The sequence below is a fragment of the Pistacia vera genome, unplaced genomic scaffold (assembly GCF_008641045.1).
Source record: "Pistacia vera cultivar Batoury unplaced genomic scaffold, PisVer_v2 Contig234, whole genome shotgun sequence".
NCBI classification, from domain to species: domain Eukaryota; kingdom Viridiplantae; phylum Streptophyta; class Magnoliopsida; order Sapindales; family Anacardiaceae; genus Pistacia; species Pistacia vera.
The window spans coordinates 947,220-961,632 of NW_022196040.1; the positions used below are offsets into that span (position 1 = coordinate 947,220).

General features: G+C 32.0%; 2 protein-coding genes across 3 annotated transcripts; both read left to right on the plus strand.

Annotated features, from left to right (window-relative positions):
* The first annotated feature begins 5,967 nt into the window (after positions 1 to 5,967).
* LOC116131536 (pollen-specific protein C13-like) lies at positions 5,968 to 7,391 on the plus strand. Its single transcript, XM_031417182.1, has 2 exons — positions 5,968 to 6,243; positions 6,818 to 7,391. Exons 1-2 carry the CDS (start codon positions 6,090 to 6,092, stop codon positions 7,147 to 7,149), a joined length of 486 nt encoding a protein of 161 aa, XP_031273042.1. The 5' UTR covers positions 5,968 to 6,089; the 3' UTR covers positions 7,150 to 7,391.
* A 2,954-nt stretch (positions 7,392 to 10,345) lies between these two features.
* Positions 10,346 to 14,166, plus strand: LOC116131542 (2,3-bisphosphoglycerate-dependent phosphoglycerate mutase-like). Of its 2 annotated transcripts, none has more exons than XM_031417191.1 (9): positions 10,346 to 10,452; positions 11,127 to 11,395; positions 11,692 to 11,915; positions 12,207 to 12,325; positions 12,460 to 12,616; positions 12,781 to 12,882; positions 13,005 to 13,124; positions 13,732 to 13,792; positions 13,903 to 14,166. In XM_031417191.1, the coding sequence occupies exons 2-8, from the start codon at positions 11,128 to 11,130 to the stop codon at positions 13,774 to 13,776; spliced, it is 1,035 nt and encodes a 344-aa protein (XP_031273051.1). In that variant the 5' UTR covers positions 10,346 to 10,452; position 11,127; the 3' UTR covers positions 13,777 to 13,792; positions 13,903 to 14,166. The 2 variants fall into 2 exon arrangements, with proteins under 2 accessions (XP_031273051.1, XP_031273050.1); XM_031417190.1 differs by lacking the exon at positions 10,346 to 10,452 and adding an exon at positions 10,459 to 10,631.
* Positions 14,167 to 14,413: the final 247 nt, after the last annotated feature.

A 14,413-nucleotide genomic window follows, 5' to 3' on the forward strand; every position in this document is an offset into this window, starting at 1 on the left:
CAAACCTCTATTAGGCATTTCATCAAACAACTCAAGTGCATAATAAAACTCTACTATAACAATAATTCTAAATCTTTCTCTAACCATCCAAAATGGGGAGAAACCCCCTCACATAGCCACAAATCCTGCCAAAGAAAGACACTTCCAAAAGGGTTCCTCAATACCCTTCAATTCCATCTCAAACTACCTTTCCAACCCACATCTCACTTCTTATATTTGAAATGTATAAACAATCACAAAGCACTAGAAATCTCTATTTAAGCCTCAATAACATGGCATATAACATGTATATAACATACATACATAAGTGCTATCAAAACCCTAATCAAGAAAATTCCCAAATCTCAACTTGGGTTGGGGTTTACTTACCTTGTTATGGAGAGATTTCACTAACTCTTCCTTTCACTTGGTTTGCTTGACTTTTTCTCTACTCTTAAACAAAAGAACAAAAACCCTCAATATTCAATATATACAAAAACTCACAAAGCTTCACAACCAAAGCAAGAATCCTTACCTTAGGATGCCTTAGGTTGATTTTCTACCCCAAATCACTCCAAAAGCCCTTTAAAACTCCTTGATCAAAAGAAAGAGAATTTGAGAGGAAGCAAGAGAGGAGAGTGGCGATGGAGAAGAAGAATGAAGGGTTTGCAATGACTTAATTCCTTTTAATGAAATTTATACACAAGCATTCCCATTTTGCCCTTACTCTTCTTTGGGAATTCCATCTATATCCTTTGATTCATTACAAACTCACCCCCATATCAACATATTCTCCATGAAAAATCCTTACAATTAACTCCCCACTTTTCCTGCTAATTAGGGGTAGAATGGTCAAATTGCCCTTAGGGAAGAAAATATCTAAAACTTAACCAACATTTTAATCGACCTGTCGCCGCGGCGAAATTGTCCAGAGAGTTTTCCCGAGGTTTCAACACATCTTCACCGCAGCGAAGATTATACTTCGCCCCGGCGAAGCTTGGTACACTAAACTTCTTCTATTTTCAACCAATTTCAGGGCAAACATTCAACATAACATTCAATCAAACAATAATACCAAAAACCAACTCAAATAAGAGTGAAAGAAGCAACAATAACTACGTACCTCATGTGGGGCGTTACAAATGATTACTTAATTAATTATGACATTATTTTATAAACATTAGTAATTTACTATATTAGCACAGTATTTAATTAAATGATTAGAAATTTAATTAATTATAACATTATGTTATAAATTTATAATATAATTACTTAATTAATTATAATATTACGTTATAAACAAATGATTACTTAATTAATTATAATATTTTATTATAAATATTAGTACAATACTTAATTAAATGTTTAAAAATTTAATTAAATATTATATTATAGTAAAGATTTATAGTATGATTACTTAATTCACTATAACATTACATAATGAAATGATTACTTAATTAGTTATGACATTATATTATAAACATTAGTAATTTACTACATTACCACAATACCTAATTAAATGATTAGAAATTTAATTAATTATAACATTACATTATAAATTAATAAAATGATTATTTAATTAAACGATTACTTAATTAATTATAACATTCTATTATAAAAATTAGTATAATACTTAATTAAATGATTAGAAATTTAATTAATTAAAACATTACATTATAAACATTAGTAATTTACTACATTAGTATATTATTTAATTAAATGATTAAAACTTTTACTAATTATAACATTACATTATAGATTTGTAGTATGATTACTTAATTAATTATAATATTCTATTATAAACATTAGTACAATACTTAATTAAATGATTAGAAATTTAATTAATTATAATATTAAATTATAGATTTATAGTATGATTGTTTAATTAATTTAATTAATTGTTTGTGTTTTGGTTTTAATTGAGGAATTTTATGTGAATTATAATGAATTGATTGAATTTAAGTGTTGCCTAGAGATTAGAGGATTTATGAGTCACATTAGACACAAATTAATGAATAATCAAAATTTGTTAGGGGTGTATTTGTAAACTTTTAAGGTATTTTTTTCATTTTTTAAACATTAGTAATTTATTATAACATTAAATTTTAGTATGATCACATAATTAATTATAATATTATATAATTAAATGATTACTTAATTAATTATGACATTATATTATAAACATTATTAACTTACTATATTAGCACAATACTTAATTAAATGGTTAGAAATTTAATTAATTATAATATTACGTTATAAACAAGTGATTACTTAATTAATTATAACATTATATTATAAATATTAGTACAATACTTAATTAAATGATTAAAAATTTAATTAAATATAATATTATATTAAAAATTTATTGTACGATTACTTAATTCATTATAATATCACATTATAGTATGACCACATAATTAATTATAACATTACATAATGAAATGATTACTTAATTAATTATGACGTTATATTACAAACATTAGTAGTTTACTAAATTAACATAATACCTAATTAAATGATTAGAAATTTAATTAATTAAAACATTAGTAATTTACTACATTTAAAGGTGGAAAAGTAACCCGCCCGGCCCGGCCCGCGGCGGGTTACTTTGTTTGGCGGCTGGGGCCTAACCCGCCCGCCAACAAAGGCAGGCCGGCCCGGCCCGCAAGCCCTAACCCACCGGGTTAAGTGGCGGGCTGGGCCGGGTTAGCCCGATTTTCCTATTTTTTTAGTTTTTAGTTTTTTTATTTAACTTTTCAAATAAATAATTATAAATATAATTGTTTTTAATTAACTTTTCAAATATCAATAATTCAATTCAATTTTTTTGTTTGTTAACATTTCAAATATTAATTCAATTTTGATACAATAAAATTATAATATAAGAAAAATTAGACTTATTGGAGCATGGAAATTGGAAAGTTGGAAATATGAATTAAAAATTACAAAAACTAATAAAAATTAAAATATGAGCAAATTGCAAAAACTAATAAATGAATAATTGAGAGATTAGAGATTAGAGAATATGAGAGAATGAGAGAATTTGAGTTGTGAGAAAAATGTGAGAACTTAGGGCCAATTTATAGGAAAAAATGGGAAAGAGAAATGACGAAAAAGACCCTTCCAACGGCTATAAAACGGCTATATTTCGAGGGTAAAGGGGTAATTTGAAAAATAAAATAAAAATTTTTATTTTTTTTATTTTTTTCGGCCAACCCGCCGGGTTGGCTGTTGCAACCCGGAGGGTTGGCGGGTTGGCTGTTGCAACCCGGAGGGTTGGCGGGTTGGCCGTTACAACCCGTCGGGTTGGCTGTTGCAACCCAGAGGGTTGGCGGGTTGGCCGTTACAACCCGCCGACCCGGCGGGTTGTAACGGCCAACCCGCCGGGTTGCACACAGCCAACCCGGCAACCTGCCGGGTCTCTTGCAAAAGAGACAAAATAGCAACCCACCGGGTTGCGGGTTGCCATTGTGCAACCCGGACCGCCCGGGGGTTGCTTCCGGGTTAGGGTCAACCTAGACCGCCATCTTGGCGGTTCGGGCTTAACCCTCATTTTCCCGGGCCGGGTTAGGGTTGACCCGCCTAACCCGGCCCAAACTTTCCACCTCTAACTACATTAATACATTACTTAATTAAATAATTAAAACTTAAACTAATTATAACATTACTTTATAAATTTGTAGTATGATTACTTAATTAATTATAATATTCCATTATAAACATTAATACAATACTTAATTGAATGATTAGAAATTTAATTAATTATAATATTAAATTATAGATTTATAGTATGATTGTTTAATTAATTTAATTAATTGTTTGTGTTTTTGTTTTGATTAAAGAATTTTATGTGAATTATGATGAATTGATTGAATTTAAGTGTTGACTAGAGATTATAGAATTTATGAATCACATTGGACACAAATGAATTAGTAATTTAATTAATTGTTTGTGTTTTTGTTTTGATTAAAGAATTTTATGTGAATTGTGATGAATTGATTGAATTTAAGTGTTGACTAGAGATTATAGAATTTATGAGTCACATTGGACACAAATGAATGAGTAATTTAATTAATTGTTTTTGTTTTTGTTTTGATTAAAGAATTTTATGTGAATTGTGATTAATTAATTGAATTTAAGTGTTGATTAGAGATTATAGAATTTATGAGTCATATTGGATACAAATGAATGAGTAATCAAAATTTGTTAGGGGTGTATTTGTAAACTTTTAAAGTATTTTTGTCATTTTTTAAACATTAGTAATTTATTATAGCATTACATTATAGTATGATCACATAATTAATTATAACATTATATAATTAAACGATTACTTAATTAATTATGACATTATATTATAAACATTATTAATTTACTATATTAGCACAATACTTAATTAAATGATTAAAAATTTAATTAATTATAATATTACGTTATAAATTTATAGTATGATTACTTAATAGTTATAACATTACGTTATAAACAAATGATTATTTAATTAAATGATTACTTAATTAATTATAACATTCCATTATAAACATTAGTACAATACTTAATTAAATGATTAAAAATTTAATTAAATATAATATTATATTAAAGATTTATAGTATGATTACTTAATTCATTATAACATTACATTATAGTATAATCACATAATTAATTATAACATTACATAATAAAATGATTACTTAATTAATTATGACATTATATCATAAACATTATTAATTTACTACATTACCACGATACCTAATGAAATGATTAGAAATTTAATTAATTATAACATTACATTATAAATTAATAATATGATTATTTAATTAAATGATTACGTAATTAATTATAACATTCAATTATAAACATTAGTATAATACTTAATTAAATGAATATAAATTTAATTAATTAAAACATTACATTATAAACATTAGTAATTTACTACATTAGTATATTACTTAATTAAATTATTAAAAGTTTTACTAATTATAACATTACATTATAGATTTGTAGTATGATTACTTAATTAATTATAATATTCTATTATAAACATTAGTACAATACTTAATTGAATGATTAGAAATTTAATTAATTATAATATTAAATTATAGATTTATAGTATGATTATTTAATTAATTTAATTAATTGTTTGTGTTTTGGTTTTGATTGAGGAATTTTATGTGAATTGTGATGAATTGATTGAATTTAAGTGTTGCTTAGAGATTAGAGGATTTATGAGTCACATTGGACATAAATGAATGAGTAATCAAAATTTGTTAGGGTAGTATTTGTAAACTTTTAAAATATTTTTGTCAATTTTTAAACTAGAAGAGGTAACTGATTTTTTATAGAGTGCCCGGGAAAAGAACCAGAACCTACATTTTAGGTTCCGATTCTTTGAATTTAAGAACATCTACTGTATAATTCTAGCTCCAGTTCTTTTTTTTTTGAACCTGTACTGTATGATTTTGGTTCTAGTTTTTCCAAAAAATACAAGATACCTAAAATTGTTCACCCCTATAATCTTAACAAAAAAAAAAAAAAAAAATTAATCAACATTAATCAAGTGCCAATTCATAAATATAATGAGTTAATCAATATAAATTATGTCACACGCAAAATTCACTCTCTTTTACGCGGGCCAGCTAATCCTTCCTCACCTTACTCGCTTTTTTACGCTGGCATGCAGCTAATCCTTCCTCCCCTTATTCGCTTTCATCAAATTTTCTCTCTCTACCATGTGATCACCGACAGCGCCAGCTGCACTTCATGGTTCATCACTACTCCTCTCTCATCCCCCACACTCCATTCTCTCTCTTTTCCCCCGCCCATAAACCTTAAATCCTGCCAATGATACCACGCCACATCATCAAACATTCAAACACCTTTCTCTAACACTCGACACGTCTCTAACCATACAATCATTCTAATACTATCTTATACACGGAAACATTTCTCAACGCGTCTCTTTTATTTATTTTTTCCTTTTTCCCTCTGACTTTACTGATTTCCTTATATCACTGCGTTTTTAGTGCTTTCCCTCATCCGTTTGTTATTTTAATTCGTTCTCGGCTCAGCTTCTTCATTTCAATTCTAGTTCTAATTTCTACAACTCTCTCAACACAATGGCTAGAGCATTGCTCTTCATCGCTCTCTGCGTCCTCCCTGCTCTCGTCAGCGCCGGCCGTCCCAACAAGGACCCCTTCGAGGTACAAGGACGCGTGTATTGTGACGCTTGCCGTGCCGGTTTCGAGACCTCCGCCATCTCCTACATTGCAGGTGTGTGATGCATCTTATCGTAGTTTAGTGATGGATCTATTACTTAGATTGCTAGATCTACGCATTTCTACTTGCCTCTTTCAACTGTTCCTACGTTTTGCTCAGTGTTCAGGCTAAATGCACACACCTTAACTGACCTCTATCTGCCCTTCCAAGGTTTTGCTCAGTATTCATGCTAAATGCACACACTTTAACTGACCTCTATCTACTCTGCCAAAGTTTTGCTCAGTATTCATGCTAATTTCACACACCTTAACTGACCTCTATCTACTCTTCCAAGGTTTTGCTCAGTATTCATGCTAATTGCACACACCTTCACTGTCAAACATGCTAAGTAACCGTACCCTTAGTTTCGCCGTGTGTTAGTGACCTAATGTTAAGTACATAAATTAAGGTTTATTGTTAATTTATGTTATTAGATGTTAGATCTAGCTGCGGTGATTTACAACATGTGAGGTAATCATAATTAATCCTTAAAATAGTTTTATATTGTATCAAAGTATTTAAGAACTAATTAAGAGTAGAGTTGAACGAGGTATATTGTTTGTTAATAGTGTTTATATTGTTAATATAGGAGCCAAGGTTAGGGTGGAATGCAGTGATAGGAAGTCAATGCAGCTGGTATACAGCAAGGAAGCAACAACAGACTCCACTGGAACATACAAGATTCCTGTTAATGAAGACCATGAGGATCAGTGTTGTGACGCTATACTTGTAAGCAGCCCCCAGACTGACTGCAAAGTGGTCTCCCCAGGGCGTGATCGTGCCCGTGTCATCCTCACCGATTCCAATGGCATCGCCTCACGTCTCCGCTATGCCAATTCTTTGGGGTTCATGAAGGATAAAGCATTGTCTGGCTGCGCTCAGATCCTCAAGCAATATCAGGAGGAGGACGATGAGGACTAGAGATTGCATGTCAGTGGGTTTTTTTTTAATGCGTCTAATTGATTAATTAAGCTTTGTCTGCCCTGTTATTGTTATTATTACACCTATTATTATTTATTAATTTCTGGATGCTGTTTCTGTGTTTAGAGGATTGTTTATTTGTTGTTAATGAGACTCAACAATTATATACACGATGTCGCTTTTCTCATGGCCTGCACTTATTTATTTCTGCAATAAATCTATGTATTCAGAGTTTGAAGTTATCTATACCGGCATGCTTTGGATCGCATAATCTGTTGATGTATGTTTAATGGATTGCTTTGAAAATCTGCTTTGCTTATGTGATTGACAAGTTAACATTTACTAGGAGCTCTAGAATTACACTTTCAGGCTTGGTAGTCGGAGTGTGCTAAAACGATGTTGAGCTGTTCAAACAAAGTTTGATCAGTCTTTGATTCTGTTAAACTTTGATGTGTTTCTATGTTTGGTTTAAGTATTTTAATCAGCATTGTGTACACCTGTTGTTTAGATGTTTTGAATTTGATCCCCCTCATTGACGATGGACGGGTCTGAATTAATCTCATTGGTTAAATTTTGCTTGATCTTGCGGAATTTAAATCGAAGATGCTACATATGACCTGTCGGTTTCATAAATTTTATAAATTGAATTCTGACAAAATGTTTAATAAATAAAATTCTTGGCTATTGTGAATTCTTGCTGCCATCTATTTCTGCTGGGTTATTCGTCAAGAGTAATACAAAAGGGGCATATAAAAAGGGGCATATAAAGATAATTGTTACTCTTGATCTTCATGATTTCTCTCTCTCTCTCTCTCTTTTTCCGTTCTTTTTTTGTGTTTTCCTTCTTGTTGACATCACTTTGTAGTCCTCTTTGTATTATTTTTGTAAGGATAATATTTTTCATTTGTCAAATGTCTGTTTAAGATAAAATGGTTTTTGTAATCTCCATTCTTGTTCTCTTTGCTTCGCATCCGTAGTCTATTTATCTCCCTCACGAAACAGATTGTAGTTAAATCAAAATGTTATTCTGAGTGTTGAGATGAGTTGAATTAAATCGAATTGGATCAAATTCTGAAAATGTGCTTGATAAAATATCTGAAAAGTATATTAGAGTTTGATAAAATGATGAATAGTTGTTTAATACATTTTTTTTTTAAAGGTTTTTAAGACAAAATAGTTGTTTGGTATATTTTTTTTGATAATATTAAGACTATTTTTTAATCTCTTACATTTGTTATTTTACACCTCTATAATAAAAGTTTAAAAATTAACTAAAACACCTCAGCCATCCAAGAGGATAGTCGATCATTGGCCACCACTGTCGGATGATAGTTGACAGTTATTGGAACGGCGCACGACCGGTTGGATTTGGTCAATCGAATCTGACTGGTCATGTGCCGATATAATTGTTTGTGACCAAATCTATCGTGGATTTTGCCAGAAACGGCCAAATCGATGGCTAGATCTGGTTGTTGTTAATGGCTAGATCTCTAGTCATAGATTTAGCCGTTTCCAACCAGATCGATGCACGACCAGTTAGATCCAGCTGATCGTGCTTTGTTTTGGCTACGTTGGTTGGTAGTGATTGTTGATGGCAATGGCGGCGGCGGTGGTCTTGGGTGGATTAATTTTTAGATTAGAATGAGAGAGAAAACGGTAGAGGAAAGAGAAAGAAAAATGTTTTTAGTTGAATAGAATTGGAAAAATGTTTTCAATTGAATATAGTTGGATAATATGAAACAAGTCCCTCCCCCTTTCCATTTTTAGACAAAAAAATCTTATTTGAGTTAGATTAATTTTCAGATTGAATTAGTCAAATAAATAAACAAACACATATCTTATTTTTTAATCCATATAGGATAAGATGATAATGATCCAAAATAGTATAACAAACATAGCCCTACTTTTTCGATTTATGTCTTGTCAAGAGTAACACGAACTGGTTGTTAAAGGGTTGATGGCAACAAGTGATCCAATTAACGGCCTAATAGTTTATTACTCATCTGATAGTTATGAAAACGTCGACTGTAAGCCTTGTGGGTGCACATAAGCACTTGTTTTACTTTTGCCAGAAGGGAGAATATATATATCAACATCGAAGTTTATCATAAATGATCTGATTCAATTCTGCATTGGTCCATTTTATTACTTTTAACCCCGAAGATTTTTAACTGTTCAGTTATATATACTTAAAATTAGAAAACGAATGGGTAGCTAATTTGCATTATTCAGAAGGTTACTTATGAGGCGAGTTTGTATGCCATATCGTAATACTGTATATCAATAGCTTCATGCCTCTGAAATATGCCACTGCAAAAGAAAGCAACATCTGAATCAAACATAACTAACTGATAATATTTTATCGATAGAGCTGCCAAGGCTTTAGCTTAGTAGAACAATGATCGATGAAGAGATTCAGTTTTCAATGACAGAAACTATGTTAATGTCTCGTCTTCTCCTCTAAATTCTGTTTACAGCAGTTTAATTCTTGGACTGTTTGAATTATATTCCGAATGAAATTTTTCTTAAACTGCGCAAAAGAAATAAAAGAGAAAGTCAAGCGGAGAAGACAAAGACAGCTGAAAAACAGACACATCAAACGTAGTTGGGTAGACAGAACAGAATCATGTGAAAGTATATTCTTTAGCCCAACCGCACAACAATTAACTTTCACTGTATGCTTTAGAATTTGGACCCCAGAACTTTCGAGTCAAGATCTGAAATGAATTAGGTGGAAGCATTTGGAATTGTATATGCATGACATAAGCACGTGTTATATCTAAAACCCAACAACACCATTCACAATTTTGGAGTCGGAGTTAGGTGGTAGTCTTATTTGGAGACTCCGAAAGGTTGCTTTTGTTTACTAAATTTTATTTAATTTTGTGTTCAACAACTTACCAGTATTTCGTCCCTATAACTCCATCAAAGGCTGTTTAAAAAAAAAAAAAAAAAAATTCTCCTTTTTTAATTAGTTTAATTTTCTGTATTTTTTATATTATAATTATAATTTATATCTTTTTAATTTGTATTTATTATTTTGAAAAATATATATAATTTGATAAAATCGCCAATTCGAAAATCAAATAAAATTAAAAGTCGCCAAAACTTAACGCTAAGTAAAATACAAAAAGAAGTGCCCCGAAAATATGTTTGTTTTATAAACGTGGGGAAACCTGAAAATTGTCTAAGGCATTGTTTGGTTGCTGTTCAAATCAAAAGACAAAATCAACTAACAACAACGATTTCTTCGATACATATATGATCGTGCTGCTTTTCACTTGTGTCTGCTGAAATTTACACGTAAACTTCTCTTTAACTTTCATCTTCTTCTCCGTCAACTTTTCTCCTTTTATATTTCGCCTCGGTTTCTTCGCTACCTTCTTCCCTATTTAAAACTGTACAATATTTCCTTCTTTATTCTAACTTTTCTCCCTCTTTTAATTCTTTTTCTTTCCGCGTTGCTGCGTTCTCGTCTTCAGGTTCGTCTCTTCTGTTTGTTTTACTGCTTTGTCCTATGATATTGATTGATGTATAAATCTTCAATCGGAATCTTTGAATCCTTTGTTGAATTGGTTAGTTATAACTGTTCTTGTTATCATTTATAATTTTTGTCGCTTAATGGTAGTTATAATGTTATGATTCTCAAGAGGTAATCATGCATTGGAATTTATTTTTTTGCTTCGTGTATGTGTGTTTAAACTTTTAGGCGTTTATTGTGCTTTACCTGAGGATACAAAAAAAAACTCCTTCAAAATGTGATGGCTAAGCTTGTTTGCTTCTATTCCTTTGTTCACCTTGTGTTTATCGTCTTTCTTTTGACCATTGAAGAGTTAATATGGAATGTTCTTACGTTAAATCGCCCAACTGATTTCTGATGGCTTTCCTTTAAATATTTGCTTTAACTTATGCACTGTTGTTGTTGTTAAATATTAGGAATAAATTTGTTTAATTTTTGTCTTTATATTGAATTTCAGAATGGCCACTGCTGTCTTTAACCAAGCCATTGGGACTCTTCAATCCAATAGACTTTTCAACAGCTCTGGAGCTCATCATGAATTTGGAAATGTTCCGGCGAGATTGACTCCAAAAGGTTTTAAAGTCAATATTGAATTGTCAACGAACCGGAGTTATGGGTTTGGCAAGAGGAATTTTGGTGCAATTCAAGCTTCAGCTTCTCCAACTTTGGTGGATCCTGTTTCATCCCCTTCAAATAACAACACCAGTGACTCCAAAAAGAAATCCAGTAGCCATCTTCTTTCTCTGCAAGTTTCGTATATAGTTAGTGAAGGGTGGATGAATGTATATGTATCAAATCTCGGTCATACATCATACCAACTTGAAAAAGCCTTTTCCTTACTGTGTCTGTCGAAAATTTCTAACTATTTGTATCAGCCTTGGTTGGCGAAACCTTTCATAGCCAAATGCATGGTTTTGTTAATTTTTTTCTACTCAATTTGAATTCTCTTGGTAGTTGGGGTGTTTTTTTTTTGTTTTTTTATTTTTTAAATCCTCTAATACTTATTTCCTATTCCATTTCAGGTGAAGCAGCTTTGATACTGGTTCGACATGGTGAATCTTTATGGAATGAAAAGAATCTGTTCACAGGTTGTGTTGATGTGCCATTAACCAAGAAGGGTGTGGAAGAGGCAATTGAAGCTGGAAAGAGAATCAGCAACATACCTGTCGACATGATTTATACATCAGCATTAATTCGTGCACAGATGACTGCTATGCTTGCCATGACCCAGCACCGACGTAAGAAGGTAGGATGACATAGGCATCTGGCTTGTAGGTGTCAGACAAAGCAAATTATTTTGTTGATCTTAATAGCAAGGATATGTAGGCATGTCTTTAAGTTAGTCTCTCTTTACCTTTCTTTGGTGCAAAATCTTTTGTTGGTTGAGCAAATTTGAAATTCATTTGCACCCAAATACATGTATAACTATTAAAATGTCTTAAAGACTTGCTTTAAGTTAGGTAATTTTTTTTACTCCACTAGATATCTGAATCCAGTGGCTTCTTAAACTTCTAACAAACCATTCATCTGCTGGCAGGTGCCTATCATTATGCACAATGAGAGTGAACAGGCAAGGTCCTGGAGTCAAATTTTCAGTGAAGACACTATGAAGCAATCCATTCCCGTTATAACAGCATGGCAATTGAATGAAAGAATGTAACTATTTTGCTCTGCTTTTCTGACCATCCTCTCCACCCACCTTCCCTCTTCTTTTTTTTTTTTTCCCATTTTTTTTGTACTTTTTCTGGCTCTTTATTTATTCTCAAATTACGAGCCTTTGTTCTCTTCAGGTATGGGGAATTACAAGGTCTAAATAAGCAGGAAACAGCTTATAGATACGGGAAGGAACAAGTTCATGTGTGGCGACGGAGTTATGACATCCCTCCACCTAATGGTGAGAGTTTGGAGATGTGTGCTGAAAGAGCTGTTGCTTATTTTAGAGATCAGGTATTCAAGACTGTGCTTTTGTATATCTAGCTACTTTCTGATTTGTTTGTGTAAATCTTCTATCTTTACATATGCTATCAATTCACCAAGGACCTTGGTTTGTGAAGATTCAATTACCCCTCATTATTTCATAGCATCTGATTGCTGAAGCTTTCACACTGCAGATTGAACCCCAGCTTCAAGCTGGAAAGAATGTAATGATTGCTGCCCATGGCAACTCACTGAGGTCCATCATTATGTATCTCGACAAATTAACTTCTCAGGAGGTGATTGACCGATTTTCTTTGAACTTCAATCTTGGCCATCTTTGTGGCACTTTTCTTCATTAGCATACAGCAAACCTTGTCTCCTTTCTGAATCTATTTCCTTTTTTCAATTATTTTAACAGGTGATCAGTTTAGAATTATCAACTGGAATACCAATGCTTTACATATTCAAAGAGGGAAAGTTCATCAGAAGGGGAAGTCCAGTAGGACCAACAGAGGCGGGGGTTTATGCTTATACTAGGGTACAAAACTTCTGTCCCTTCTTTTTGTTGATTTATTCAACACTTGTATATAATACCATCTACTCATGAGCACAACATAGATTGAGTAACCAAAACTTTAATAGAGTGAACACTTGAGAAAGAAAATAAACAAAATTGTGATGGTTTTTTTTTATGTTGTCACGGTATGTAAGATACTAAGAAAAGAGAGAGGGGTGGACAGAAAGGGACCTAGAAGTCCCAACTGTTTCCAATTGGAATTTGTTGTTTTCGTGTAGCATTCAAAAAACTCACTTTTTTTCAGTTATTAGGGCATCAACAAAACCTTGGACTTAAGTCTTAAGAAATTAAGTTTAAACTCTATATTGAATATGGATATACCCTGATATAAATTTGAAGTGGCTTTGCTTTTATTGAAGAATCTTTTAGCTGTTGACTAAGGCCTTAAAATACAAGAGAAATATGCTTCTGTCACATGGTTTTTCTTTCTGCAAGTATCATTTGTTGCGATATATTTCAGGATAAGTGGTTAACTTGTTAATTTTTTAATAGCTTTCCTTGTTAACTCTTCTCTCCTTTCCGCAAATCACCAATATGACACCTAACACTTTTACTGCTTGAATTGCAGACTTTAGCTCAATATCGGCAGAAGTTGGATGAGATGCTTCATTAATGTCTTTGAAATATAGGTAATTTTTCCATTCCTGTTTATCATCATCTTTTTTAGCTGCTGTGATATGTTTTTATTGTCTGCTTCTGAGTTGTTTCTTAACCTTACACGTCATATCGCTTTTTTCAGGGATTTACCTCTTATTGCATCACATCTGCAGTCCTGTTGGTGTCATTGTCGGATTACAAAGGAAGGAAATACACTGGTGCGAAAGCTAGTTTATATGAAATATACCGGTATAGATATAAACCAGTAGGTCAGTAAGTCGGCTATTGCTTTGTGTACTATTTTGTAGTAGTTGATGTTACGAAGCCTTGGCTTTGTTCAGGGTAGATGTTTGTGTCTGTGTGAAAGATAGAGCTCTGTTATATGGACAGGAATAAGACAAAATTCCCCCCCTTTTTTTGTTCTTTTGTTTTACTGAAGATAGTACATCACTTCCAATTTCTATCAACTGAACCTGTATCAATCACCATAGCAAATGAAGTGCCATGGTCAAACATTTCAGGGATGATATGTGAAAAAAGCTGTAGTATGGCGCAGATTAATGAAGTGGACCTTGACCGAAATTATTTGTTGTTTGTTTTCCGTGAAAGAGAAAGAAAACTGAAAAAGACGTTAACCGCATTCAAGTTTAGAC

Bases quoted from the DNA above. Each gene is read 5' to 3' on its own strand.
- LOC116131536 (XM_031417182.1), top strand. From the start codon at position 6,090: ATGGCTAGAGCATTGCTCTTCATCGCTCTCTGCGTCCTCCCTGCTCTC. The intron at 6,244-6,817 runs GTGTGTGATGCA...TTGTTAATATAG, and splicing joins CGCCATCTCCTACATTGCAG to GAGCCAAGGTTAGGGTGGAA.
- LOC116131542 (XM_031417191.1), top strand. From the start codon at position 11,128: ATGGCCACTGCTGTCTTTAACCAAGCCATTGGGACTCTTCAATCCAAT. The intron at 12,326-12,459 runs GTAACTATTTTG...TGTTCTCTTCAG, and splicing joins TGGCAATTGAATGAAAGAAT to GTATGGGGAATTACAAGGTC. The intron at 12,617-12,780 runs GTATTCAAGACT...TTCACACTGCAG, and splicing joins TTGCTTATTTTAGAGATCAG to ATTGAACCCCAGCTTCAAGC.